Source organism: Neolamprologus multifasciatus, chromosome 23 (genome assembly GCF_963576455.1).
Source record: "Neolamprologus multifasciatus chromosome 23, fNeoMul1.2, whole genome shotgun sequence".
NCBI lineage: Eukaryota > Metazoa > Chordata > Actinopteri > Cichliformes > Cichlidae > Neolamprologus > Neolamprologus multifasciatus.
The window spans coordinates 12,776,505-12,804,040 of NC_140460.1; the positions used below are offsets into that span (position 1 = coordinate 12,776,505).

The 27,536-nt window shown below is 42.5% G+C and overlaps 3 protein-coding genes and 1 long non-coding RNA gene across 8 annotated transcripts in view; 2 read left to right on the plus strand and 2 right to left on the minus strand.

The window, feature by feature from the left end:
- The window catches only part of cyfip1 (cytoplasmic FMR1 interacting protein 1), a 37,772-nt gene extending 15,751 nt beyond the window's left edge, over nucleotides 1-22,021 (plus strand). For 2 of the 3 annotated variants that reach the window (XM_085150040.1, XM_085150041.1), the window contains exons 10-31: nucleotides 16-107; nucleotides 998-1,115; nucleotides 1,580-1,702; nucleotides 1,797-1,922; nucleotides 2,293-2,459; nucleotides 3,210-3,357; nucleotides 4,968-5,121; nucleotides 5,498-5,654; nucleotides 6,448-6,544; nucleotides 6,910-6,986; nucleotides 7,783-7,891; nucleotides 7,976-8,095; nucleotides 8,208-8,407; nucleotides 8,971-9,058; nucleotides 14,006-14,149; nucleotides 14,257-14,347; nucleotides 15,288-15,418; nucleotides 15,544-15,616; nucleotides 18,025-18,119; nucleotides 18,525-18,763; nucleotides 18,843-18,990; nucleotides 21,416-22,021. In XM_085150040.1, the coding sequence (XP_085006166.1) occupies nucleotides 16-107; nucleotides 998-1,115; nucleotides 1,580-1,702; nucleotides 1,797-1,922; nucleotides 2,293-2,459; nucleotides 3,210-3,357; nucleotides 4,968-5,121; nucleotides 5,498-5,654; nucleotides 6,448-6,544; nucleotides 6,910-6,986; nucleotides 7,783-7,891; nucleotides 7,976-8,095; nucleotides 8,208-8,407; nucleotides 8,971-9,058; nucleotides 14,006-14,149; nucleotides 14,257-14,347; nucleotides 15,288-15,418; nucleotides 15,544-15,616; nucleotides 18,025-18,119; nucleotides 18,525-18,763; nucleotides 18,843-18,990; nucleotides 21,416-21,580 (2,862 nt within the window). In that variant the 3' untranslated portion in view covers nucleotides 21,581-22,021. Of the gene's footprint in view, nucleotides 1-15; nucleotides 108-997; nucleotides 1,116-1,579; nucleotides 1,703-1,796; nucleotides 1,923-2,292; nucleotides 2,460-3,209; nucleotides 3,358-4,967; nucleotides 5,122-5,497; nucleotides 5,655-6,447; nucleotides 6,545-6,909; nucleotides 6,987-7,782; nucleotides 7,892-7,975; nucleotides 8,096-8,207; nucleotides 8,408-8,970; nucleotides 9,059-14,005; nucleotides 14,150-14,256; nucleotides 14,348-15,287; nucleotides 15,419-15,543; nucleotides 15,617-18,024; nucleotides 18,139-18,184; nucleotides 18,442-18,524; nucleotides 18,764-18,842; nucleotides 18,991-21,415 lie in introns of those variants that run through there. The other variant, XM_085150042.1, reaches the window with a different exon arrangement.
- LOC146491167 (uncharacterized) lies at nucleotides 3,364-4,337 on the plus strand. Its single transcript, XR_014872191.1, has 2 exons — nucleotides 3,364-3,769; nucleotides 3,818-4,337. It is a non-coding gene; the product is annotated as an uncharacterized LOC146491167 (long non-coding RNA).
- On the minus strand, nucleotides 7,705-13,146 carry fndc9 (fibronectin type III domain containing 9). The gene is made up of 2 exons (XM_085150048.1): nucleotides 13,002-13,146; nucleotides 7,705-11,051 (listed from the first exon to the last, which is right to left on the minus strand). The coding sequence occupies exon 2, from the start codon at nucleotides 10,970-10,972 to the stop codon at nucleotides 10,334-10,336; it is 639 nt and encodes a 212-aa protein (XP_085006174.1). The 5' UTR covers nucleotides 10,973-11,051; nucleotides 13,002-13,146; the 3' UTR covers nucleotides 7,705-10,333.
- Nucleotides 19,573-27,320, minus strand: nipa2 (NIPA magnesium transporter 2). 3 transcript variants are annotated; one of them, XM_085150044.1, is made up of 6 exons: nucleotides 27,158-27,320; nucleotides 26,299-26,532; nucleotides 25,810-25,866; nucleotides 24,649-24,739; nucleotides 24,391-24,551; nucleotides 19,573-23,117 (listed from the first exon to the last, which is right to left on the minus strand). In XM_085150044.1, the coding sequence occupies exons 2-6, from the start codon at nucleotides 26,435-26,437 to the stop codon at nucleotides 22,444-22,446; spliced, it is 1,122 nt and encodes a 373-aa protein (XP_085006170.1). In that variant the 5' UTR covers nucleotides 26,438-26,532; nucleotides 27,158-27,320; the 3' UTR covers nucleotides 19,573-22,443. The 3 variants fall into 3 exon arrangements, with proteins under 3 accessions (XP_085006170.1, XP_085006172.1, XP_085006169.1); XM_085150046.1 differs by lacking the exon at nucleotides 27,158-27,320 and adding an exon at nucleotides 26,873-27,148; XM_085150043.1 differs by lacking the exon at nucleotides 27,158-27,320 and adding an exon at nucleotides 26,618-26,856.
- Nucleotides 27,321-27,536: the final 216 nt, after the last annotated feature.

Below are 27,536 nucleotides of genomic sequence, written 5' to 3' on the forward strand. Positions count from 1 at the left end.
TCTTGGTGTTCGCAGCAACTCCAGGTGGTGCCGCTGTTTGGAGACATGCAGATTGAGTTGTCCCGGTACATCAAGACCAGCGCTCACTTTGAAGAGAACAAGTCCAGGTGAGAGCAGAAGACAGCTGTGTGGCTGAAAGTTTAGGAGCTGACAGACTGTTAAAACTATGATTTTCTTTTTCTTTTCTCCCGCTCCAAACGTGAACAGTCGAAAACTAAATTTGCTTTTTGTTCATCACAGTTCTTTCTCCAACCAGCTGTGACCGTCGGCATGATGGGATCTAATTTGAATAAATTGTAGCCGTTTAAATGCTGCTCAGGACAGATTTCTCCCTTTAAACTGTGAGCTGCAGACTTTTATTGAAGCTCGTGTCCACTTTTTCAACTAGAGTTATTCAAAATGTCAGACATTGTCCCAATAAATGGGACAAGGGATAAAAATGCGGTCTGGGCACCTGGTCCGCTATAGTTGTAGGGACGATGATGTCAGTTTGTCTAAAATATGTGAGCCACAGTTTGATTTCTTGTCTTGTAGTCTCAGTGAAATCTCTCAGCAGTTGTTGGACTGATGATTTTGCTTCAGCTGAATGTTGTCGTCCCCCCAGGCAGGGAATGTGCTTTGTTGTAGGAACAGGCTTGGACAGCTGCGGACAGCACGGACACGAAGTTCTTACTATGTGACTTTTTCATAAGTCAGGGTGAAGGGTTTACGTGGCGTCGGTGCGTTGTAGCATTTCATCTTTGTGATCGAGTCGAACTTTGGCAGGCGTGTGGTCTCACGCTCACCTTTAAAACAAACATGCAAAATGACGTTGTTTTTACTCGATCCATGCACCACCTCTCTATCGGGTTTCATAATATTTGTCTCAATTGTTTGTATGCGTAATCTTAGCAGCTGGCACCTAAAGCTGTTTTTCTCCTATAGATGCTTTTCTTTGTCATCACTCATTTATCCCATAATTCCTTGCTCTGATTCTCTCCTCTTTCTTATGTTTTAGGTGGACTTGCACGTCCATATCCAGCAGCCCTCAGTACAACATCTGTGAGCAGATGCTTCAGATCCGAGACGATCACATGCGCTTCATCTCCGAGCTCGCTCGCTACAGCAACAGTGAGGTTAGTGTGGCTTTCCCTCGGAGGTTAAAGATCATCAGCGAGGTATTGGATTGAATGCGGTGCAGGTTTATTGTCATAATAAGCTGCTGTAGAGGGTCAGTATCCCGCTGACCTTTATTTCACCAGAGAGAAACATGCTCCAGCTTTTAAAGCTTTCTTATGTTCAGGGTATATTTAAATTCCCAGCTGTGATGTAACAGGCTTTTCAGCAGATGTCTTAACCCGGTGGATTTTCAGGGGTCATTGTTTAGTGTGACTGAGATGGGAATTTAACTGACTTGTGGGTCAGAAATACACTGAACACAGAAATGATAAGGGCAGGAAAGATAAATTCAAAGAGGGCAGTTTTTATTAGTATTTAGGTTTATGCTGATTTTCTTTTTTTCAGCACTAATCTGTACTGTGAGAAAGTCAGGATTGTGTGGATTGAGCCTTAAATGATGTTTGTTTGTGTGCTGATGTAGGTGGTGACCGGGTCAGGGCGTCAGGAAGCCCAGAAGACTGACACTGAGTACAGGAAGCTGTTTGACTTGGCCCTGCAGGGCATGCAGCTGCTCTCACAGTGGAGCGCTCATGTTATGGAAGTGGTGAGGAGAAAACACATGATGAGTGATTCCAGCTGAGATGTTTGTATTTATAAAAGAAAGGGTAACCCTCCCCCCTTCCCAACTCTTCCTGCAGTATTCCTGGAAATTGGTACATCCCACAGACAAGTACTCCAATAAAGAGTGCCCCGACAATGCCGAGGAGTACGAGAGGGCCACCAGATACAACTACACCAGCGAGGAGAAGTTTGCCCTCGTAGAGGTCTGTCACATCAGTGCACACATTTAAATGGTCACTCCATTTGAAATCATTCAGACCGGAAAAACATTCCCACTGCAACCTACCAGAATCAGCGTATTCTTTATGTACCCACTGTACATAACGTCCTTCTACGTTTCTTGGTGGATGTGATCTGTCCAAGGTGTTATAGAGAATACGTGAACAACAGTGTTGTTCCTCATTTTCACATAAGCTGCATTCAGAGTGTTAAAATATGAATATATTGGAAGCAGATTTTGAGCCAGAAGGAATCGGGACTTGGATGCTGATTGATTTTTTTTCATGGAATGACAAGATTGGTCTTTTGATCCACTTGAATTCCCGTCCCTGATCCACTGTTGTGCTTTCACAGGTGATTGCAATGATAAAGGGACTGCAGGTGCTGATGGGACGCATGGAGAGCGTGTTCAACCACGCCATCCGTCACACCATCTACTCAGCTCTGCAGGACTTTGCTCAGGTCTCTCTGCGTGATCCGCTGCGCCTCGCTATCAAGAAGAAGAAAAATGTCATCCAGAGGTTCGACTCGCATTACAGTCAGATTTAGATCCAGTTTGTGGGAGATGTGATGGTTTATTAAAAAGCGCTGATTTCCCCCCGAAAATGTTTAAATTGCCTTCGTGATGCAAATAAAACAACATGGTGCAATCAGCTGAGTCCCCCATCCTGTGCTGGACTTCCACCCGACAGTCCTTAGAGATCTCCAGAGCAGAACAAAGCTTGTGTTGCAGATCATCCATCCACAGGACACAAAGCTCTCTCTGGAGAGGCAGTTAACTGATAACGAGGACCGCTTCAGTAACGATCCAGCCAGTGAGTGAGCCCACAGGGACACATTGGGCTGAACTTAGCTTTCAAAATAAGAGTGCGGAACCTCTCCACTAGTAATTTGATTGCGAGCTGCTTCGTTGTCTGAGATGGACAAAAAAATAATAATTAAAAATGCTCAAATTAATTGGCAAACTATTGCTTCAAACATCTGGCCATCCTACTCAAGTAAAACCTGTTTGCCTAAATAATTTCCTGCTTAATGTCAATTTATTTACCCATGTTTAGCTCATCTGTTATTAAGTTGTGTGTGTTAACATAGTGAATAGTAATATTGTAGTTTTTGCATGAAGCACCATTTATACGCGTTCTCATTTTCGGTTCGTTGGTGCTCCAGTAAACGCCTAAGTGCTGTAGATTAAACAGAACGTTCCTTTTGGCTGAAGACACAAAGTAAAACCATCTCATTCAAAAATATTTAGTTTTTCCTTCTTCCTGCAGCGTCCTCCAGGCCATCCGAAAGACGGTGTGCGATTGGGAGACCGGCCGGGAGCCTCACAATGACCCCGCCCTCCGTGGAGAAAAAGATCCAAAGGGTGGCTTTGACATTAAAGTTCCTCGCCGCGCCGTGGGGCCGTCCAGCACGCAGGTCTCACCTCACTGACATTCTTTGTCATAACTCATTTTAATGTATAAGGATGCAGGATGCTACATAGACGTTTTGCGTATAGTTACATTTTGGCTGAACTGCATTTTCATGTAGTACCAGTGTATACCACACAGTGGTGTAAGACAGCCAGGTAAGTTATTATAAAGACAGGAAAAGGTGTGCCGTATAAAGTAAAGCCTCTCGAGAAAATGCAAGTAGGACTAAAACGATATCAAAGGTTACGTCTGAAAACAGCAACAAACCCACGGGTAGAGTACTGCCCCCTGGTGGTGAAGGTTTGACATTAAAATTTGCAGAGGGTATTTACAGTAAGGAGCCTTTTTAATGTGGATAAAATGGTGACGAATTAATCAAAATCCACAATAATTCTGTATATATTCTGTATAATTCTGTATTCTGTTTCTAATGTGTCACACTGCGTATTTGAATGAGTGAAAAGCAAAAAAGTTACAAAAGTACATAAATGCACTGTAGCATAGTAAATCACTGTAGGTGATCCTCCAGCACTTTTCCTAACCTGGAAACCCATCATCCATCAGCCCAGCTATCACCACCTCACTGAGAATTGGAAGGGGATGTTGGATTTACTAGCTTTTCAAAGATCCTCTTACCTGCTTTTGATATTTTGTAGTATGAAAGCTTCAGAAGATGGTTGCTTTTTTTTTTTTTTTTTTTTTTTTTTTTTTTTATGAATTGTGAATCTTCTGTGTAAAAAGTGTTATGGGATTGGACTAAGACGTTTTTGGGGTTTACGGTAATCGGTTTGTGGCTCTGAGACCTCTGCTTTCACCATCGGCCGTTACATCGCACACCTCACCTTGGGTTCTTTTTAAACCCATTCACCCTGTGTGGTGCTGGGTTTAAAGTTGTGTTTTATGTCAGACTCAATAGTACCGTCTGTTATGTTCTGTACTGCAGACAGATTTATCAGCTCAGGGGTCATTTCCAAGAACTAATCTGTTTTCCAGGTGTGTGCAGGTGTGTGGCACTATTTGTTTACGCACCAGAGCGCATCAGCACAGTTAGCTTTTGATTTGTTTCCAGGATTATATAATTCTGCTTCCTGTGTAGGCAGTTTTGCATAATAACTGACCGCTCACATCCTGGCCTCAGTTATTCTTTATTAATTAACATGGGAATTAATAAGAAATGTCAGAGGATGACACCGTAGATAATCTCATGTACCGTATTTTAAATAAAACTAACATGTTTCTTTCAAAATAAAAGCCTTGCTAAGAAACAAAGAGTTTCTATCCATGCTAAAGCACTTTTAATGTGAGATGGATATAGCAGTTACCTGGAATATTTGAACTGCTACAGTATTTTATTCCTTAGCTTAAGAGGAAAAAAATAAACACAATGAAGCGCCGATCCATTGCAACACACTAGGAAACCAGGAAGGGGGCAAACACTTTTCCACACCACTATGGAATGACTGAGATGATGAAAATGTTGAAAGCAACACAGAGCTTTCTCATTACAGGCTGCCCACCTGTAATGAGATTAGTGTTTGCAGGGTTGTGAGTACAGTCAGCAGGGCGCCGGCACTAATGAGGTCTTCCTTTACTCAATTCTCTTTGTTGATGCAGCTCTACATGGTGAGGACCATGCTGGAGTCGCTCATTGCTGAGAAAAGTGGCTCAAAGAAGACTCTGCGCAGCGGCCTGGAGGGCCCCACCATCCTGGACATCGAGAGATTTCACCGCGAGTCCTTCTTTTACACTCACCTGCTGAACTTTAGCGGTAAGAGGCAGATGCAATCAGTCACATCTCAGAATGTTTCATCTCTGCCTCCCTTAGAATAAGATGATTCTTATTTTATTTTCCTATCACGACTTTTGGATATTTAATGAACATTTCTGGGATTAGAGGGTTGGCTTGAAAAGTCATAATTTTTGAGCACTCATAACTTCAAGTACAGGACTTTGAAGCTCTGTTTAAAAAGTGCAACCAACTCACACACATATCTCAACACTCACACACTCAGAAAGTCATAGTCTAAAACTCAAATCATTTTGTTCCGCAAACAATAAATATCATCACCAGCCCGAGGCCCCTGACGGCTTTTGGAAGGGGACTCTGATGTAACCTTCTTCCATCTCCCCTCTCTTCCCTTCAGAGACCTTGCAGCAGTGCTGTGACCTCTCCCAGCTGTGGTTCAGAGAGTTCTTTCTGGAGCTCACCATGGGTCGCAGGATCCAGTTCCCCATCGAGATGTCCATGCCCTGGATCCTCACCGATCACATCCTGGAGACTAAGGAGGCTTCAATGATGGAGTAAATATGCTTCTTTTGTAACCAAGAACATTTATTTCCACTGCTTACCACCAACCCTGATAACTACTGGACAGTTTCCCTCCCATTCTTATTATTATGTTCTTCATCCTATGTGAAAGATGGGCTGATTGTTTGGTGTTTTTCTCACAGCAGTGGAAATAGATGTTCTCCATGGTATAATTTGAAACTTGGTTCTTTGCGATTGGCGGTTGCGATCGGACAGATGCATTCTGACAACTTCAGCGCTCGTTTCTTTTCATGTTCCATTTTCAAATAGGACCCTGGATGAAATCCCAAAAATTGGGATTATCCGTGAATGTTTTCATGTCTGCTTTAAATCTTTGCTGCAGGATTACGTTGATACGAGGCAGGTTTTACATAAGCCATTAAGCACATCAGCTGGCACGAAGCATACGTGCTGTAATTCTTCAAATATTCACCCAAAATTTTTGGGGAAGAAAAGAAAAGGAAAAACCCTGCGTTTTACTCTTATTTACTATGGAGAGTAAGTGTTTTGTGCAGGTCGTACATATTTAAGCAGCTGTCTGTGTGGCGCGTATCAGTTCTGCAAGTTTCCAAAGAGCAGCGCTGAACGACGATGGTTAACCTCAAGTGAACACGATCGAACTGATCAGTTTGATGTAACGCTTCCTTTTTTAACCAACTGCTGCTGCAACTAAATGAAGCTTCTTATTTTACACGTCTCAGCTTTTATTTTTGTTGCTGAACAGATTAATTCTCTCACGGTTACAGGGTGTGTGTAATTCTAGAATAACATTTTAATCCCCTGCAGGTATGTGCTATATCCTCTGGATTTGTACAACGACAGTGCACACTACGCCCTGACCAAATTCAAGAAGCAGTTCCTCTACGATGAAATAGAGGCAGAGGTAAAGGATCATGATCTCAGATATGTGGTGGCTGCATCACCGCCCTTATAATACCTCTGACTGCACGGCTTTCCTAAATATCCTGTCTGCTTTGTTGCTGTTTGTTGCTTACAGGCTCTCCTATAGTCAGTCACCTCATTAATCTCAGTTTCCTGTCCATTTCATGAGCTGTTGAGTAGCTGCATTCTATTCATTATGTAGCCGCTTGCAGAGCTTTGTTAATGTGCATGTAGAATGGATTTGGCTCTGTTCTTTCCAAAACCTGTGAAAATAAATTTTCTCCTTAAACCAGAAGAAATTACTATTTCATTGGTCATCTATGTTAAAACTTTTAAACATGTTGTGTTTTTATTTTTGTTTTTCAGGTTAACCTGTGCTTTGATCAGTTTGTCTACAAGCTTGCTGATCAGATATTTGGGTACTACAAGATTCTAGCTGGAAGGTACGTCGACCCCTCTCCCCCTTATGTACAGACACACAGTCTCATAAAAAAGGATTTGATTGCTTTGGCTGTTTTCTAATGTGTTGATTCCAGTAGTAATCGAGTAGCATGATTAGTTTGAGAAGCAGTCGGATCACTTTTCCAATGTTTTTACGTTGTCAAGGCATCAACGACAGCTAGCTTATTTGTCGTCCAGCTAGAGTGATAGTGTGAACGTAGCAGAGGGTATTAAAAAATTAAAAAAGGTGCTGTAGCACATGTGCTTAGGTACAAATTATTTATTTTAATGCATACTTAATATTTGTAATATTGCAAATGTCAATTATGACAGACACAAACAGGACATAGTCGGACAATTTCAAATGCACCTCTACCCTCCAGGATTGTGGGGATCTGAGGGAACGGTTTAAAACGGGGTCTGTTCAGCTCACTTCCAGTTCTATCACAATAGCTCAGTTCAGAATAATCCTCCTTTATCCTACACTGGACCTCGGGGGAGCCCCGTGTTATGTCTCTGAAGCAAACCATTTTAGTTTCTCCCCATTGAAGCCATCTCTGTTCTGATTGGCTGCCCCTCACTGAGCATTTAGAGCAGTCTGAGCTTATGGCTCACAGAGGTTTGTGTACATACACTGACCTCATCATTAGAAACTCTGGTCATGATTAAAATGAACCAGAGATACATGCTAGGAAATAAGGAGCAGGCCTAAAGGTGTGATTTTCTTTCTTTTTTTTTTTTTTTTTTTTTTTTTACAAACCTTGACTTCTCTCCGTGTTTATGTGAATCCTCCTTCAGTCTTCTGCTTGACAAACGGCTGAGATCTGACTGCAAGAACCAAGGAGCCAACATTCCCTGGCCGGCCTCTAACCGCTACGAGACTCTGCTGAAGCAACGCCACGTCCAGGTATAAGCTGCACGCTGTCGTGCTTTCCACCTCGCTGTACTCCCACCTTCATGTTGTCTCTAACTAACTGGCTGTGAATCTCAGCTTCTAGGCCGCTCCATCGATCTCAACAGACTCATCACTCAGAGGGTTTCTGCTGCTCTTTACAAATCTATGGAGCTGGCCATCAGTCGCTTCGAGAGTGAGGATCTCACCTCCATCATGGTATGTAGTTGTAATTTAATTTAGCTGATCAGTCCTGGGGTTTTTCATTTGACTTAGTTAAAAATATATATATGTATAAAACACATGTTGGTGGTGTGTGACTTGTTTAAAGGAGCTGGAAGGCCTTCTGGAGGTCAACCGCATGACGCACAAGCTCCTGAGCAAGTTCTTGACTCTGGACAGCTTTGACGCCATGTTTCGCGAAGCCAACCACAACGTGTCAGCCCCTTATGGCAGGATAACGCTGCACGTCTTCTGGGAGCTCAACTACGACTTCTTACCCAACTATTGCTACAACGGGTCTACCAGCAGGTGATATTTCAGAATAAAATCACGGTGAAGGTCACAGAAAGACCAAAATGTTCACCTGAGACTTAAACAAATAAATGGAAATATAAATATTAATGCCAGTAGTGGGAAAAGTAGGTTACCAACTGTACAGTGAACAGTGAACCTCCATTACATCATCGTCTCGGCCGGATCTTCTGCCAAGGACTCGTTCTTGTCTCATAATGCGTCTTAATTTTTCTGGTTTCCACTTTGCTCATCGGGATGATATAAAAAGGTGTGAAACCCTGCAGCAAAACTGAACTGAGGTGAATGAGTGTCAGTAAACAACCCGACTAGCAGATTTTATAAAACATGTCATCTTTCAGTTGATCCAAAAACGAGCAGAGGTCCGGGTTGCTGGAGCTAAAACTAAGAGGCAGTTTCTTATAAACGTTCACAGCTGTTTATTTATTTTATTTTTATTAGATAAAATATCAGATTGTGCTTCTCAAAGGTTTAGGGGGAAAAGGGAGTAATTGTGTGGGTCTTGTATTTTCAATCCCGATGTTATTTTAATGGAGATATGTTTCCAACTCTGCCTTCAGGTTTGTGCGCACCATCCTGCCCTTCTCTCAGGAGTTCCAGAGGGATAAACCACCCAACGCTCAGCCTCAGTACCTGTACGGGTCAAAGGTCAGGACATTTTTCTGTTAGAGCTCCCACAATTTATCTCCTCATATTACAGGGGTGGACTCTCAGATATTCAGTATACGCTGTCAAACTGTATCCACAGAATACAAGGGTGAAAGCATTACTCTGGGAAGTGTGTGCACGTGCTCAGACGTCCCCTCGGAGGAGATTAATGCCTTAAATGTCATGAAATGTGAAAACTCCATGCAGCACATGAGTCAATCACATGTTCTTCTGTTTAACGTGTAGTTATGTGGACCAACACGCTGGGGGCGCTAACCTGATAGTGTAGCTATGATGCTGTCAGACTGTTTCAGTCCTCACACTCATGATGTTGATGTTTGTGTGTTCCTGTGTCTAAAAATAAGAAACTGTATATAAAAGATGGACATGGCTGCTGTGATGTTATTCACTGGTCAGTGAAGTCCTGTTATGAAGCATCAAGCTGACCGTTCTCACCATCGCTTCTTGAAACCAGACGTGAAGAGAGAGGGGCGGATCTGACTATGACAGACGCTGACTGAACACTCTTTGGCTACTAATGTTTTTTTTTGGGGGGGGGGGTTCCCAATCCACTTTTCATATCATCTTTATAAATCACACATCAAGGATTTTGTCTTTTTTCATTGGACTCCAGAATACTTTGATATCCAATCAAAATAATGTAAATAATACTTGGATATATCAAAATCACTCCCAGACATGTCCAAAAGTAGTTGTTGTTTTTACTTTGGGAGAACAAATATGGCTTGAGAGGGTTTTGTAATTTCACTGTAGGAGAGGTTAAAAAATAAATTTAAAAAAATATATTTTTGATTTATTTATGGACATAAATAAATGACATGAATATAAAAGAATGATCTACAGAGTTATGAGTAAAACAATTTTATTTATTTTTAATGTTTTTGTGGATAGTGAAGCTTTGATTAAACACACAACATTTGTTTCTGTCTGAGTCTGCTCTATAAACACGCAAGGGACGCGTTAAATGACTTTTTTTTTTCTACATGGATAATTGTTTGTCAGTGCCAAAAGAAAGATGAGTGCCATATTAATGATATTTAATTTTTGCTATTGTAATTTTTTTTTAGGTCTTAAAAGCATAAATCTTTTTATTTAAAATGGTGTGCATGTGTGCGTGTGTGTTGAAACGGTGCTGTAATATGTTGGAAATGTTTCCTCTGAGGAAAAACACACAAATAGGATTTTGTGAGTTGATGAAAATACTCGGTGACAATTGAATCTGAACAATGCTGTGATGACCTTAATCCAGTTGATTCATGTTGGCTCGCTGCCGGACAGCTTAGCCAGCGCCCTCAACTCATGGTCTTGGGTAATTATGTGACCCGTAGGCTGCGCCGAGAGGTGGGGTGGTTGCATGATGTTGGAGAGTTTGATGCTGTCCTGGCTGCTGCTTCTCGGAGTGTAGAGGGCTCCAGATGTGGACATGTCTTGACAGGTTGAGTTGGTCACCACCGGGTGTCCGGCTGCGGCCTGGCCGGGGAGGATACAGATGTTGTTAAGACAGCTCCACAACAGGATGCTGGCGATGACGAGGAGCAAGATGCAGCAGATGAGCCATACGGCCATTGCCAGCTCCCAGCCGGCTCTGTCATGACCTTCGCTGCTGTCGCTCAGAGTGCTGAACACTTGGCATTGTTCCCGCACCGGATTGGCAGCCTGACACGTCACACACAAGAAGTAGGCAGTCTGAGGGAGGAGATTGGCCAGGTGTGTGCTGGTCTGACTGACAGGGATACGATCCTCATGCATGAAGCTTTTGCGCTTGTAGCCCATGAACAGGCTGTTCCAGTTGGGGTCGTACATGACGCTGTAGAAGGTGTCAATGCAGGTGGGGGAGGATGGCCAGCTCACCCTGGCTGAGTTGGAGGAGATGTTGTAGATTGCAATCACCATTGTGAGAAGATGGAGTCTGCAGGAATGAAGTGCATCCTCAGTTACTGCAGCTGTCTGATGCTTGCGATGTAAAACAGAGCTGGGAAAAAAGGAAGATGGGAAGACAGTGAGACACTGAAAGGACTAATTTGAGATGACAGGGTGAGGTATTTCTGTGCTTTTTCCCCATCTAAGAGCTAATATAAGAAGACTTCATCAATAATAAGCTTTCTCTTGGCTCAGAGTGATGCCATTTGGTCATGATTCATAACATTTAAATAAGTCACCATCCTAGTTATGTCGCACAACAGAAGCTTTCACATTTTACTGTTAATTTTGGCTCCTTCCCACCCATATTTTTTTAACCCATTTCCTTTTTTCCCACCGATCAGCACTTTTGTTCCCTTTAAGAAGCAAAGCACTTTTAACCAGATTTGAGAAGTGATTCTCAAACTCAGTTACTCTTTAGAACATAAGTAGCAACCATTATTTATTCCACAAAAACAGGCATCCGAGGCTCGAGGCGGCATTAAGTAATAAGTAAACAAAGTAAGTAAATGTTTTAGTGGAGGCAGCACATCTAAAGAGCTGAAATACTTGAATTTGCTCACAGGGAAGACACAGTCAGCTTGATGCACCTTATAGGAGAAAGAAACCTGATGTTCAGTCCCCTCAGAAGAGTCCCAAAGATCCCGGATGAGCCCCCATTTATGTCTCAACTAGGTTTGAGGCTAAAAACAAAAAAATGTGTGCACTAAATTAAAAAAAAAAAAAAAATGAAAACAATAATAATATGCCGGACAAATACCAGAGAATTACCACATACGTGATCCAAGTTTAAGAATTTACGAATTAGGAGGCCTGACTCTCATACACCTACCCATGCACATTTTATTTATGTACAATTAGCAGTTAAACATATGCTCAAACTGCACGGCCACTGTTGTCCCTTTAAGGATTATAGAAGGGAATAACACATCTGCTTTACTTTGATCTATAACAACTAAAAATGTAAACGCTGATATCAGTGGCTGTTCTTTATTATTTTAATGTTTATAGCATCTATGCAATTGTACTTTTGATGCCGATATTGGTCGCCGTCGGCGGCGGTTCCAGATTTTATCTCAGGTCTTTAATGTCAGTGTTTTGTTGCGTTTCAGATAGAAGTGAATGGAGGTGGTTCTAAATAGTTGGTGGAAAAGCAGCATTAGGTCTTAGGACCGTTCTGACGTAAGTGGGCAAAAACACATCCAAAAACTCACCAATTTATAGTTTCAATAAAAGCTCTAATTACTTCCTGACTTTAAATCCTGCTCCCATTTGCAGTATGCACAGAGCTTAGCATAATGAAAAATGTCATGACCACACAGCCGATCCTCACCATGTTATATAAAGCATAACGAGGGGAAAACAAAGCAATGTCAGAGGATAATAAGCATTGTACAAAGAATTATCTGGAACAGATGGGTGGGAGGGAGCTGAGATTATGCACAGATGATGCAAATTGCATAATGGAAATGTATTTTTCTGAGCTGTCCAGTTTACGAGCTTTTTATTTCAATATTTTAATAAATCCTGAAATTTATTTTATAAAATCACACTTTGACCCAAAGCACCTGCTGACATATTTAACTATTGCAAGAGTTTATTTTGTTTAAAAAAAAATCTAAACTTAATCTTCAGTATTGAATAATATTTTACGTGCATTGAATAAAATGACACCCAAATGTAAAAATGATTAAAAGTTTTCACTTTGCCTTTAACCAGTGCAGGGTGGGTTTGGTGCTCCCTGCAGGCTCAATTTAAAGAAATGTTGATGAAAAATGATGCTTTAAACCCTGTTAAATACTGGTGCTTTTCAGTCAAAGTTAATCTCACAGGTTTCATTTTGTTTTCTTTTTGCCACATTTTTACGACTGTAAAGAAATCTTGTGGTTTTTCAGAGGAGTCATAGAAAGCATCTTGTTATTGACGTTTCTATAACTATTGGCTGTAACAAGTAACAGGTACGACCACCGTCATCAATTCAAAGCATAAAATGGAAACTTACCGGGAGACCTGTGCCAGCACATGTTGGTGTTTGCTCAGATTATCCCGTAATGCTGCTGCTGCTCGTCACTCACTTAAAAAATCTTTTCTTGTGTCGGCGCTCTGATGCTGCGTGCTGCTGTGGAGATTTCCAACCTCAGTACTGACGCAGAGATCGGTGTGTCCTCAGCGCGGCTGCTGCTGGATTAGAGCTTCACCTCACTGCTGACAGGAGAGAGGGAGGACTAAAAATCTGTAGTGTATGTAAGGGAAAAGTGCACAGTGCAGACAAATCAATCTTCATATGTTAGCAAATTTGGCTGCTTTGATTTTGTTTTCCATGCCAGCGAGTTAATGCGGAGACATCATAGTGTTATTGATCGTTATTTCCCCTTCGGGCAGCACTTTGGTCTATGTCAGAGTATCTTGAATATCTGACGCTGGAGCTTAAATGTGCTTCAGTTGGCGAGACCATCTGCCTAACTGTTTGTTCCACAGCAAAAGCTCTGAACAACTGGCGGCCAGATTGTCGTATTGCTGTTCGTGGTCCCCAGAGGATAATCCTAATGTGGAAAATGTTCCCATTTTACTCACTTTAAATGTGCCATGGAATTTAATGTAAGCATTCGTTGATTCCTTTCACTTTTATTTACAAGGCATCAGCTCACAACAGCAGGTTAGTGTGTCTGATTATTGTGATCCTCTCAAATGTTTAACACTGTGATGACACAAGAGGAAAACTTACCCTCTCCTCTACTATGACCTTCTTTTCCGGCCTCAGCTGTTCTTTGGGTTTATTTTGGCTTTTTCTTTTTAATTAGGCTGCTTTATAATGTAGCACTTGGGGACTGTGGGGACAAAGAACTCCCTCAAAGAGAAGCAGACTCTGAAAGAGTAGTTTGTGGACTGCTTTCTCAGAGCTTCACCATCCCCCCTTAAATATCTCAAAACAAAGTCCCTGCATGGTGGTGTGCAATATTCATACTAACCTTTTTGATGTCTTTTGATGTCTTTCTCTGCATGTAGACCCTGAACCTGGCCTATAGCAGCACTTTTGGCTCCTATAGAAACTTTCTGGGCCCCCCACACATTAAGGTGATGTGCAGACTGCTGGGCTACCAGGGCATCGCTGTGGTGATGGAGGAGCTGCTGAAGGTTGTCAAAAGCCTGGTGAGTGTGTAATGATGTGTAGGAGCTATGATTTCATGATGCTACTGTGCTTCATTCTTTGCGAGTTCACTTCCCTTTAAGTGGAGTTAAGCTCTCTGTTTCTACAGCTTCAGGGCACCATAATGCAGTATGTGAAGACCCTGATGGAGGTGATGCCCAAGATTTGCAGACTTCCACGCTACGAGTACGGTTCCCCGGGTATGTCAAAGTGTAGCCAGCTGATACACAATGTCTGGGTCTGATACAAGCAGTAAAAAAAAAACTCAGCAAAAAAAACTCAGCAGATACTGCACATGTAGAAAAAGATAACAGTGATATTTGATACGAGTCAAAGAACACCCATACATGTGAATATAAGCCACTGCGTGGAGACATCTGGTGCATTTTGGTCACAGTGCTGGATTTTGCTTGTTTTGTGTGTTAGTGTTCAAACTGCATTTTATTGACTTTCATTTTAACTGGTAGAAAAGGCAAAACCTCTGAGCACAGTGGATTTGCTCTGTCAGTTGTGTCAGGTTCTTAGCCGCACAGACTGAATCTGCAGAACAAGTTGGAGTAAAATCTGAAGCTGTGAGTCAGGAGCGAACGCTTCATTCAAATGAAGCAAACTGCTGGAAATGAGTCGTATTAAACATTTTAATCAAAGCTTTCAAATGTGAGGAGAAAAACTGGTCACGTTTCCTTTTGTTAGATGACCTTGTTCAGTCAAAAGATTTGCGTCACATCTACGTGAACGCAGTTGTGCAGAACTCATGGTGCTGCTGTTGTGTGTTTGGCTTTGCACAGTGAAAGATTTTGTGTATCCAGCAATAATCCAAAAGCACCTAGTTTGACATGTAGGCAAAACACTGATTGGCGTAAAGGTTTTCCTTAATAGGAAATGAAGTATCATTGACGTTCACCAGGAAGAGGAAGCACAAAAAAAGTAATCAAAGAGTTGCGATGGACACGTTTCAGTACAGAGACCTTTATCTTGACTTTCTTTACTCCACTGAGGGAGCAGCAACAGAACAAACATGAGCCCACAAAACCTGTCCTTCATGTGCTTATCAGGGAGCGCTGCATACCTGCTGTAATCTACTTTTGAGTGTTGTTATCTGTAGCAGATATGTGATAACTGCAGTGTAATTCCATTCAGGTATCCTGGAGTTCTTCCACCACCAGCTGAAGGACATCGTTGAGTACGCTGAGCTCAAGACTGTGTGTTTCCAGAACCTGAGGGAGGTGGGCAACGCCATCCTGTTCTGTCTGCTGAGTGAGCAGAGCCTGGTACGGGTCGCGGGGTCATCGGGAGCCTTTGGCGACTTTAAGATGCTCCGCAGATGTTTTCATTTTTTTTTTTTTTTCCTCATGCAGTCGCCTCCTGTTCTAAAGTTTTGCTGTTTTCCCTCCAGTCACAGGAAGAAGTTTGTGATTTGCTGCATGCTGCACCTTTCCAGAACATTCTTCCCAGAGTCCATGTCAAAGGTAAATACAGAGAGAAAAAGTCACTTTTATTTGCACAGTCAAAACAGCAGGAGGGACCCAAAAACCTTTCCAGTTCAGACGCATGTATTAACATCCTAGATCTCTAAAACGTCCACTTGAATAAACGGCTTAAATTTAATAATCAAAGTAAGAATGTGTAATATTTTGTAGTCCCTGCACAAGTCACAGTTGTTCCTGGTGAGGGTTGGACTTGGCTGGGAATGCCCTTTGTCATGATTTTGTTCATAACTTTATGGACAAATTTCTAGGCACACTCAACAGGCAGATGGGTTCCTATTGATAAATTAGTGCTCTTTGCTCTGCGCAGTTCATACAGTGTAATCTATAAAAGGTCTCCGTGCTCCATCTGGTCCAAAACAATGATTCAAGCGTCTAAAATCTCTGCTCGCTGTTGAATAAAAGGCGGATTCTGGTGGTGCCAGAGTGACTCCCAGCGATTTAACCATAACCTGAAATCAACTCTTTAATTTCCCTTCCTGCGACCTTAAGCTCATTGCATCCTGCTTAAGTAATCTAAAAAGGGTCACAAAGACTTCATCACATTGACCCTTTTATCCGTCTGTCCATCCATGCTCTGCTGTTATCGCTCCGCTCAGATCGTTCTGGCAGCAGGATAAAGACATTTATCCAGATTTGCCTCATTTTTCAAATCGTCCGGGAGGATCCACATGAGATTTATGATCCCTTGTGCTTCTTTTTGGGTCTTCTACCTTTTGGATCGAGGGATGTCTGTCTGCTTTGACATGAAGGAGCAGCTGCACTGAGCTTGTTCTGGATAAGGCTCATTTTATTTGTATGAACCCCCACCTTTTTTTTCCCCTCTAACCAAAAACAAGTTTGTTTAAATAGAGGCTCATTTCAGCTGCGTGTATTCATGATCTCATCTTTTGGTTCCAAAGTTGACTAACAATGAGACTCATTAACCAGCTGAAAAAACGAAACCTTTCCGTGTAAATTTCCTCCTCGGTTTTTCCCCTCGCTCAAGGGTGAGATGCTGAGATGCAGCACTCAGTTGTTTTCCATCATTAAAGTATTGTTTTAGGAAAGGCTTAACAATTTTGAAAACAGCTGGGCGCTGTGTTCTAGCAAACATTAGTTCAGCGGGAGTCAAGAGTGCTTTTGTTGGGTACGGTTTTCAGCCGGGATTACAGAGAGTCAGTTATTCCAGCGCAGCATTATCTGCAGCAGGTGTGTGTGCGTGTGTGTGTCAGAGACACCAGCGTGCCATACCGTGGTTTACTGATATGTTTTCATGGGTTGCAGAACATTGTAGAGGTTGCATCTTGTTCTGGCTGAAAATATTGCTAATTTTTATGATTGTTTTTAAATATTAAAATCCCATAAATTTTAAATTTTATAAACCTAAACTGGATGCTGTAGCCATCATGTGTGCATTTGATTTTCTATTAATAACAAACTCGATCTGTGCCTCTCATCTCAATTTTTTTTTTCTTTTGATGTTTACAATAACTTTAGCTTATTCCAGGCGAGCAAAATTTTACCTTCATTCTGTGAATATTTCCAGACTTGCATGGGGGCTTAATAGAAATTTGGCACATTTTTAATTTTCTTTTTCCAACATCTTTTTAAACCCTCATAATTCAGAAATACAGAAGATATCCAGAAGAAATTTTAAGAGCTGAAAAACACATTTACTCTCTGTTTACATGAACTGCAACCAAATAAATTTTATACCCAACTCGAAGTGTCAAAATCGATGACAAAATCCGACTTTTTTTTGAATAAGCTGTAGCAGTTTAACGTCTGTGACGTAGAGGAGCAAAAATGGCCACAGGGTACCCTGGATGTTTGATCTGTTTCTGATGAATCATCGGTGGTTGCTCATAAAAAGCTCATCTTCTAGCCTTTGATTCCATCTGTGTGATAATATTTTTCCATTAATGTTTTATTGTAAATGTTCAGTATGAGTAAGCCCATGCACGAAGGTGCGGTTTGTGCATTTACTTTCCACTTGATGTTGATCACACTTTTTCTTCTTTTTTTTCCTTTCTTGCTGGTGTCATAAAGCTCAGTTACACACCCTGTGTATTTCAAGGGCCTGTTAATCTGGAATAAATCTTAATATGAAGGTCAAATTCTGGCAGACTTCATTAAATTTACAAAAGTTAAGGTAGAAAAAAAACAGCTGATTGTGAGAAGCTTTTGTTTTATTTAATTTTTTTTTTGTTGTTATATAAGTAACAACTGTGTGTCGGACTGCGTTTCTGGAACATTTTCACTTTTTTCCTTTCTTAGTCTTTCTATTTCTTTTAAGCTGTTATTTATTTATTTTTATTATTTTTTTTTAAAAAAACCTCTTTCTGAAGCACAAATTTCCACTGGTTGACAATCCTGAACTTCATTCCTTTCTTTGTCTGTCTGTGTAGAGGGGGAGCGCCTCGACGCCAAGATGAAGCGCTTGGAGGCCAAATACACAGCGCTGCATATGGTTCCCCTGATAGAACGCCTCGGCACACCACAGGTAAGAGCCGTCGGATGGTGTGTTCACTTTGCCTCGGGTTAGTTATGTAAATACAAATGCTGGAGTGTTTCAGGGCCAATTCAAAACCAGCAGATGTTTGTCTCTAACAACCAATGAGGAAACTACTTTCTTCTCAGTACAGCTGAGAGCTGGAGTTAAAATATCTTCAGAACTTAAATAAATTCTCCAGGAGGACTTCATGAACAAATTTCCTGCCATATAAATGTGTTTCAGCGTGTGGACTTTATCCTGAGGATGACATCAGGCAATAAACCAACTTATTTTGTTTCACTCTGAACACACCATTAAGACAGAGATAAGCTACAGTTGCTCCTGTGTCATGTGACACTTATGGAGGATGCTGACCGGTAGACGATCTTTTTAATGCTTTTACTTCTCTTTCAGCAAATAGCCATCGCTCGTGAGGGCGACCTATTGACCAAAGAGCGTCTGTGTTGCGGTCTGTCCATGTTTGAGGTTATCCTCACACGTGTGCGAGGCTTCCTGGAGGACCCTGTGTGGCGTGGGCCGTTGCCCAGCAACGGCGTGATGCACGTGGACGAGTGTGTGGAGTTCCACCGCCTCTGGAGCGCCATGCAGTTTGTGTACTGCATTCCTGTGGGAGCCCACGAGTTCACAGTGGAGTGAGTGTGGCAGAACACAAACACGCACACTCTTCCTCTCACCTAATATTTACTAACACACCCTCTTCCTGTCCCCCAGGCAGTGCTTTGGAGACGGCCTCCACTGGGCGGGCTGCATGATCATCGCCCTGCTGGGACAGCAGAGACGCTTTGACATCCTCGACTTCAGCTACCACCTCCTCAAGGTGCAGAAGCACGACGGGAAGGATGAGATCATCAAGAGCGTGGTGAGTTTGAAAGACATGAGCACGGCTGTTAAATACAGCATATATAAGGTGCCAATTTAACACATCATCCCTCACCTGACGTCCCCGAGCATCTCCACCAGTTACTGCATCCAAAATAATGAGCACACCATCTCAAATAGCAAATGTACAAAGAATAGAACTAAAGACCTGCAATTCAGTTAGATTTTTTTATCCATTTTTAATTATTATTTTTGACACACATCAAGAAAATGTGATTGACTTTTCTGCTTCATGCCATAACCTGCTGATATGATATGAAACCTCAACAACAGGCTGTTCAACGCACAGCTGAACTCTGAACATTAGATAATAAAATCTGCTGATGGCGCCCTGCGTGACGTGACGTGAAAAGTTAATAAAGATTATGACCCGTATGGAATTTATCAAGGTGAGTTTAGGTTCACATGACTTCTGTTTGTTGTCATTTTGTAGCCTTTAGGGTGTTGATAATGATGTAATCTGGCTTCAGTCACACCAGATCATATGAGACTCAGATTTAAAAAGCTATATTCCTTTTTTAACCTCTGTAAATAAGTGATACTTTTCTATAAATCCTTTGTAAAAAAAACACAGTAAGAACTGGTAATGAAGTATGAAAGATGAGCTTGGTGAGTTTCAGATCCTCCACCTCTGTTTGTCGTGTAGCAGCCAATAACGTCGCAGCGTTTAAAGTCACTAAACAAGATCAGTCTCAGGTGTAAGATTACAACAGTTAAAATAACTTTGTACATTACTGAGAGCAAACCACACTGAACTGTTTTTTTTTTGTTTGTTTTCTAATGCTGTGTTTCTGCTTTGAGTCCAAAATTATGAATTATTAATTTCACTGCTAACAGAAAGCTAAATACAGCTCAGCGTGCAGCTGCAGATGTCCGTCCTTCTGCTTCATGAGCACAAGCGTGTCGGCGATCACAGGAGCGGCTTCAGATGTTCATTTTCCTCAGTTTTGCAGCACTCTGGTCCTTGTTGAGGCAGCGCAGGGAAATTGAAATCAGAACTCGGATTTCTGTCAAAAAAAAAAAAACTTGAATAATTTATTTTGAAATCTGTTACTGAATGTATCCCCTCAGAATGTAGCAAAGAGCACAAAAGGCTTCAGCGTGACCCACTGAATGAGTGAAGTGTAGCACGATGAAAGAGAAATGGGCGTGATGGTTCTGTTTGCTAGGAGCTTACCTGCCTCTCAGGAATTTCCGTTGTTTTGTTTTCCGTGATTGTTGATGAACTCTTTGTTGAGTATTGTGCGTTGACAACACTGACCCAGCAACATTGTGATGCATTCATGGGCAGATAAGTAGGTCACTGAGAACCAAACCCACAGGTTTCACTAAGTACATGGGGGGGAAAAAGCTAATCAGCGTGGCTGCACATGAAAACACAGAATGAGGTTCTGAAGTCGTCAGATAGTCGCTGCAGGTAACCCTCCGCGATGTTACACTCTTCAGCGTTTGTGTGGATTAAGCAGATGAGTTCGTTTTAGAACTGCCGGGAGCTGGATTTAACCTTGAAATGAGCCTGGCTAACTGTCCCGTTTTCTTGGTGCTCAGCTCACATCTCCCAGCTGGATCCACAGATTTAACTGAAACACTGTTAAAGTTCATAATAAGCTGTTTTATACACAATTGCAAACAATTTTCTGTTCTTCCACTGCCATTTGGATCATTTGGAAACAGCAAATATCAAACAGGCTCTTATAGCTCCTCCCCCTTTATGGGGGCTTTTTCTAATTGGCTGTCCCAGATAAACAGAAGGTTTAAACAGCAGGTCGGCGGGGCTTCCCCACGTCTGCGGGAACTACATGTAGTTCCACAGAAATAAATCCTAAAGCCCAAGAAAGAGTTGGCATTTTTTCCTTGCTTTGAAGTTGCTCATTCAGAACATCCTCATGTTCTACAACAAGCCACTAAATGAGACTGCAGAAGATGTCAGGCAAACTCCAACCCACCAAATGCACAAGCTCAGAGGCATTGATGGCCACCACGACTGCAATGTTTATGTCTGAAGTTCAGTTGTTTTTTTTTATGCAACTGATGCAAATACTCTTGAGAAACTGCAGAGAAAAGTTATCTGGCTAAAACGTATCACAAACTGTTTCCTGTGACGATCCAAAAGCCCATAGGGGGGGGTTAAGAAAAATCCTGTTGGGAATTATTGTCGTCAACTTCAGGGCTGACCTACTATAAATACACCCTGCTCTCTCTGTGACCTCAGAATGGAGAGTTGGAAAAACTGTGTAACACTGAGCGTTTAGCACAGTCTGAGCTGTTGGCTTTATGTGCTATTAGAAACGGTGGCCACGTTTAAAATAAACGTTCACCAGTGAAATAGGATCTGACATAAAAGCAGCAATGTGATTAAGTGGGACCTGTTCTGAGCTCATTCCCGTGTTTGTTTCCCCTTTCAGCCTCTAAAGAAGATGGTGGACAGAATCCGCAGATTCCAAGTCCTCAACAACGAGATCTTCGCCATCCTGAACAAGTACATGAAGTCTGGCGACGGCGAGAACATGCCGGTCGAGCACGTGCGATGCTTCCAGCCTCCGATACACCAGTCGCTCGCCAGCAGCTGAGGCGGCCATCGACACTGTGGACCAGCGTGAAGTTTCAAACACTGTCCGCATCACCACGAATATCACCCTTTGGGTCTGAGGACCATCACGTGTCAGAAGTTGGGCCACTTTTTCTTTTTTGTATTCATTTGTGCCTTATCAGAAAAGAATATTTCCCCTTTTTGGATATTCTTTGTTTTATACTTGCAGACAGAAGTAGATCAGAGAGAGGAAGTAGTTTTTAATCTGACGTATTTAAGGGTTTGCGGTGGCGGATGTTTGAGGGTGAGCATTAATCTATTTTAAGTGTGGGTGATGGTAAATTTATATTTTCTACACTGTTCAACTTGCATGCTAAACATTTTAAGTGGAACTGAAGTAACAGAGCTCATGCTCATGTTCAGCATTTATTCACTGTGCCTTATGTTTTAATCATTTAATTCAATAAATATGTAACAAATGTTGGTTTGTGTCGAGCTTTTAATGTAAAAACTGCAAAGAAAAAGTTCAGACCTCCCAACATTAACTGCCGTTACCTTCAAGTATGACGACAACTCAAATGTAGTCATTGTCAGCAGGACTTCAAAGTATATATATATATTTATATATATATTAAAACTTCATCTGATTCATAGAAAGGAAGTCAGTGCATGAAGGTGCATGTCCATAAAACCTTTTTATAAAACTTATTTACAGCGCTACACAGGAATGAAATTAAGTTTAACTAGAGATGAATATGAGCCATATTCCAAGAAAAGTAAGGCAAATTAAAACATTAACTACAATCCACTGGTCTGTTCACGCCCCGGATCGCTGATTGTCTCATTCTCGCGCTCCACGTCTACATCAGAGCCGCGGCCGAGTCTTCTGGAATAGAGAGGTCCTTAGTGATCCAGCAAGGACGTCATCGTGCCATTCCTTCTGGAGACGCTATCGAAATGCGAAGCCATGTCTCGCTCCTCCAAGTCTCGCTCCTCCAACTCTCCGGTCGACTTCTCGTCCAGCAGTTCGTAGGCGGTGTGAGATGCTATGCCGTTGGCTGTGGGAAACGCTCGTTCTTCCTTCCGCATGGACACCGCGAGCGTGGCCAGGCTCACGCTAACGTCTTTAAAGGCGTGGAGCAGGAAGATGCCCACGATGATTGTGAGGAAGCCACTGAGTGTGCCGATGACATCGTCCGCTCCCATGTGCTCCCACTCTTTGAAGAGGATGGCGGAGCAGGTGAGCACGGACGTGGTGAAGAACACGTAGTAGATTGGCGTTACCAGGGAGGTGTTGAAAATGTCCAGTGCTTTGTTCAGGTAGTTGATCTGCGTGCTCACACAGCCCACTAGACCCAGAAGCAGGATCCACGCCAGCGGGTTTTTCACCACGCTCGTCCCGGCGATCGCTTCCTTGATGGCGATGCCCAGTCCTTTCACACAGGACACAGAGAGTGCTCCGATTACCGAGCAGATGGTGATGTAGACTAGGATGTTGGTCTGGCCGTGGCGGGGACCCACAACAAATATGAAGATGAGTGCAACGATGATGACGAGGGTGGCAAAGACAAGGAACCCTGAGAAAGAAAAGAGGTGGGACGGGGAGCATTTCAAGAAAATAAGCATCTGCAAACCATCACTATTCTCAGCATTCTTCACTTCAATAAATCCAATCTTATCTAATTCCGGGTTGCTGGGGTTAATCCCAGCTGCCATAATGTGTACACCTAGGCCAGGTTGCCACTCTGTCACAAACTTAACGTTTAACAGTTAAAATTAATGTAGCCCTTCAAACTTTAACGTGTGACACACAATTTCCCCTTGTGGGACTAATAAAGGTATATCAATCAATCAAATCTCTCCTTTTTTCTTTTTTTTTTTTACTTTCAGAGAGCAGGAGTCTGTTTTGTGAGGTTTTTTTCACATCAGCTTTGAGCTAAAACTAATCAACTGAAGCAGAATGACACAGTTTAGCTTTTCAAAACCACAGAAACCGATTTATTTCCCTCATATTTCGCATATTAACACATTTGTTCATATGAGAGTATTCGATAACTAAAACTACTCACAGAAAGAGACATCTTAACCAGCTGAAATAAAGAGATTACATTATTGTTTTAGTTATTTTAAAGTTTTTCCATGACATGTTATTCTCACATGACTCTTAAGTCAGGAAGTGTTAGATTTGCATTATAAAGATTGGATCTTGTTCCTGACCAAATATTCTCCACATTCAAATAATCAGAAAGAGTAAAGCTAACAATAAAACTAACAGTGGATACTAAATACTTTTTTGCTTCAGATGTGAACTTTGTGTTACAACAACAGAAAGTGACTCAAACAATTCCTGAGTTATCGCAGGTAAATTCCAGCTTCCATTTCCTGTCTGGTGGAAATGAAAATATCCCAAATATAGCATCTGCTGAATGCGCTTTCACAAAAGTAAAAAATACACGCTTTAGTTGTTCAGAGGGTGTGGTTTACTGAAACCTGCTGCTGGTAAACAAAGAAACTGAACATTTCTTCCACCTGATTGCCTGGAGCCGGTTTCCTCAGTGAAACCGAAGAATGATGCAAAATAGGATAACAAGTTTCCTGAAAGATCAACTTGCCTTTTTTTTTTGCACATTGTATTGTATCAGTGAAAATCTGCAGATCTGTGTTAGCGGCCGGGACCGGTGTTGGGAGTATAGTGGCTTGTGATCCCCTGAAGCTGGGTTTGTGCTGCCTTCAGGAATCGAACCTGAGACCTTTTGTATGTAAGGCATGATCATGTTTTGTGCAGCAAAGATGAATATTTGGAGGAAATATCTGTAGACACGATCTACAGAGAAGAATTTTTTTCTGTACCTGGGTCAACCAGCTTGGCCGCCATCTCCTCGAGGCTGCTGATCTCCTCTTCCTTCGGCGCGTGGATGACCATGGTGGTGGAGCCCAGGATGCTGAGCAGACAGCCAAGCTTCCCGTGCAGGTTTAACCGTTCCGTCAGGAAGTATGATGACAGCACGGCGCTGCGACAAAAAAATAAATAAAAAATCATTTCAGGTCACACACACTCTTACACAATCAAAACATCGAGGTGGATGAGACACATGCACTCATCAGTACCTGACGAGCACGCTCAGGGCTCCCAGCGGTGTGACTAGCGTCGCAGGAGCAAAGGCGTACGCGGCGAAGTTGGCCGCTTCCCCAGCCCCCACTGCAAAAGGTTAACAGTTATTTCCACACATGAAGGAAAGTAGAACTGTCCTGTGACAGAGACATGAAAACACTGTGATACTATCTGAGGTTTAGGGCATTTCGCAACAGAGGTAGTAGAGAAAGAAAGGGTTTGACAATGGGACAGTGACAAAATATCTTAAAGCTAGCGAGATGAAGCTGGATTATTACATCTGTAATAATGAAATACATGCACCAATATACCATCTGATTCAACAATGAGATTACATTTAGCTCATTTGTTATTACCAAACACTTTCGTTCATTCCCAGGTCCTTGTTTTTATTTTTGGACTCTCCTAGAGTAGCCCTGCATGATTCACAGTTCAAAATAATCCTAATTTATCTCACTTGTGTAGTCAGACTTCATCGACTGCCTGAAATAAGCCGTTTCAGCCCCTTTAAGGATACTTTTTGATCCCAGAGTAGGAAACAAATCTGTGATAAACTCAGTGTTTGGAGCAGTCTGAGCTTTGAAGGATTATTGTAAATACACTAAGCTCATCATTAGAAACTTTGGACATGTTTAATATGAACATCCACCACTGGAAAAGGATGACAAGACAGAGAAAAAACAAGGTTTGCTTTGAAATCAAGTGTAAGACTGAGATCGTGATTACTTAACATGGTTAATCAGTCCTTGGAGAACTTATAAATATCTAATATTAAAAAACTGTGTTCTTCCTTGAATTTGAATTTGAATTCAAAAGAAAAGTATTAAATAAGCAAGAAAGAAGAAATCTGGGCAGGTTTTCTTCAGTTCACTCTGCCAAAGACCAATTCTGAGCTTTTATGTAATGATAACAAAAGTGAAGGAGATGCAAAAGAAGTCCTGAATGTGACAAAATAACAACAGCAGCAGGTCTCCTTCAAACAACATCAGCAATCAGCATGAGCCCAGGTGGTGCATCCACAAAGACAAATACCGGCTCCTGAAACCACATGTGACCTCAACATATGCAAATATGTTATGCACCAACTCTGGAGAATGTCTGCCACACCTGCATCTGAATGATCTCATTTCATTTTGAGCCACAGCGTTATCACTTACTTGATAGTAAACCTGCCCACCACAGCCACTCTTTCAGATACGCATGACCTCCCTGCCCTGAAAAGCAAAAGAAAAGTTTTCATTTCCACGTGATTCCTCATTTCAATGTCACTTGCATGTAAGAAAAACCTGAATTATGCAACTGCTCGCTTTGACTGCAGGTCAGGTGATGGATGTGAACTGAAGGTCGAGCAGAGCGCTGGAGTTAATGATTGCTAAGATTTAAGAGTGTTCATGACTCATGCACACAAACAACATGCAGACACACACTTAAACACACCCTGCACAGGTGAGGAGAACCTGACAAGCCTGAAATATCACAATGGATAAGCATGTGTGGAAACATCCCTCACAGGGAGTGCCTGTGAGATGGGAACAGACAGACAGGGGGTAACAGACAAGCAAACAAACAGAAAAAGAAGACTGAAGTGTGGGTCCCCTCAAGGTTTGGGGTGACCTGTATCGATGCTCAGAAAAAAGCCCCCCTACCTGCCCGTGTGGACCCCTTCCTCGCCAACCTCAGAAGTCCTTTCTTCTTCAGGATAAAACTGCCTCCGATGAAGATGCTGGAGCTGACGGCCAGCGCCAAGCCAATGTAGAAGTCATATTTGCCCCTGTCTTGAGCCATAGTGAGGCTGGATGTGTTGATGCGGTCTGTCACATTTACCAGCTGACAGTGCAGGTGCTGACCCAGTAAGGTGCAGTTCTGTCCAACCCAAACACCTGACAGCAGAAGAACAGACCACAGGCTGGAGTGAGAGACCCATAAAGACCAGTGTTTAACGTCAGCACTCCAGCAGGAACCTACCATGACCACAGTGCACTCTACACCCTGGAAAAGCATCACCTGAGGAGTTGGAGGAATCCATCTACCTGCTGTCCTTCCTACCTACAGTCTGCTCCCATTCACGCACATCCGAGTGACTCTCGGTAAAACCTGAAGGGTTTCTGGGTGTTGTACTGACATACATTCAAAAGCATTGTGCAACTCAGTCACCTGCTATGTAAATCACCTAACTCCAGTACTCAAGAATTCAGGAAGTGAAACGAAAGGAAGGCTCACCTGGCCGCGATAGGTGAGGCTTAAGGTCGAGTTAGCCTCAGGCGGTCTCTTTTTTTAGGGGCTGCTTTGGTGTTTAACTGAGTCTTTCCTGTGTGGACACTAATCTGTGCTTTAACTCACCGGCAGAAATAAAGAAAGCGCGTAAATGCTGCTATACGCCGCTAGCCGCATTAGCTTCATTAGCGCGGAGGCTAGCTGGCTGACTGGTTGGCTAACGCAGAGTGAATGAAGCCATTGAGAGTCTCTTTGCGCCGCCTTTAACGAGCACAGAGCTCGGATTATTACCTGCTCACCGCGGGCTGCTCCCCTCCACACACACAAGAAGGTTCTCGCTGATGAACAGTCTGATTTCCGGCTCCGTGGCTGCGCATCACCTACTGCTCCCTCCGCGTTCAACCAGCGCGCACACGCCGAGCCTCCAGACGCTGCTGCCGCACTGCGCGCCGCTCCTTCCGCCTCGCACAGGACACGCGGCCGGGGCGGTGTGCCCTCCGCCGGCGGGACCCAGCACCGCAGGCGGGACGCAACATCGGAACCACCTGGACCCGGAACCGCAGGCGTACTGGAAACTCCATCTCCATCATCAGGTCTACCAGGGAAACCTGGCAGCGCTTTATTATTAAAAAAGAAAATCAGTGGTTACTAAGGTTATGATAGTTAAGTA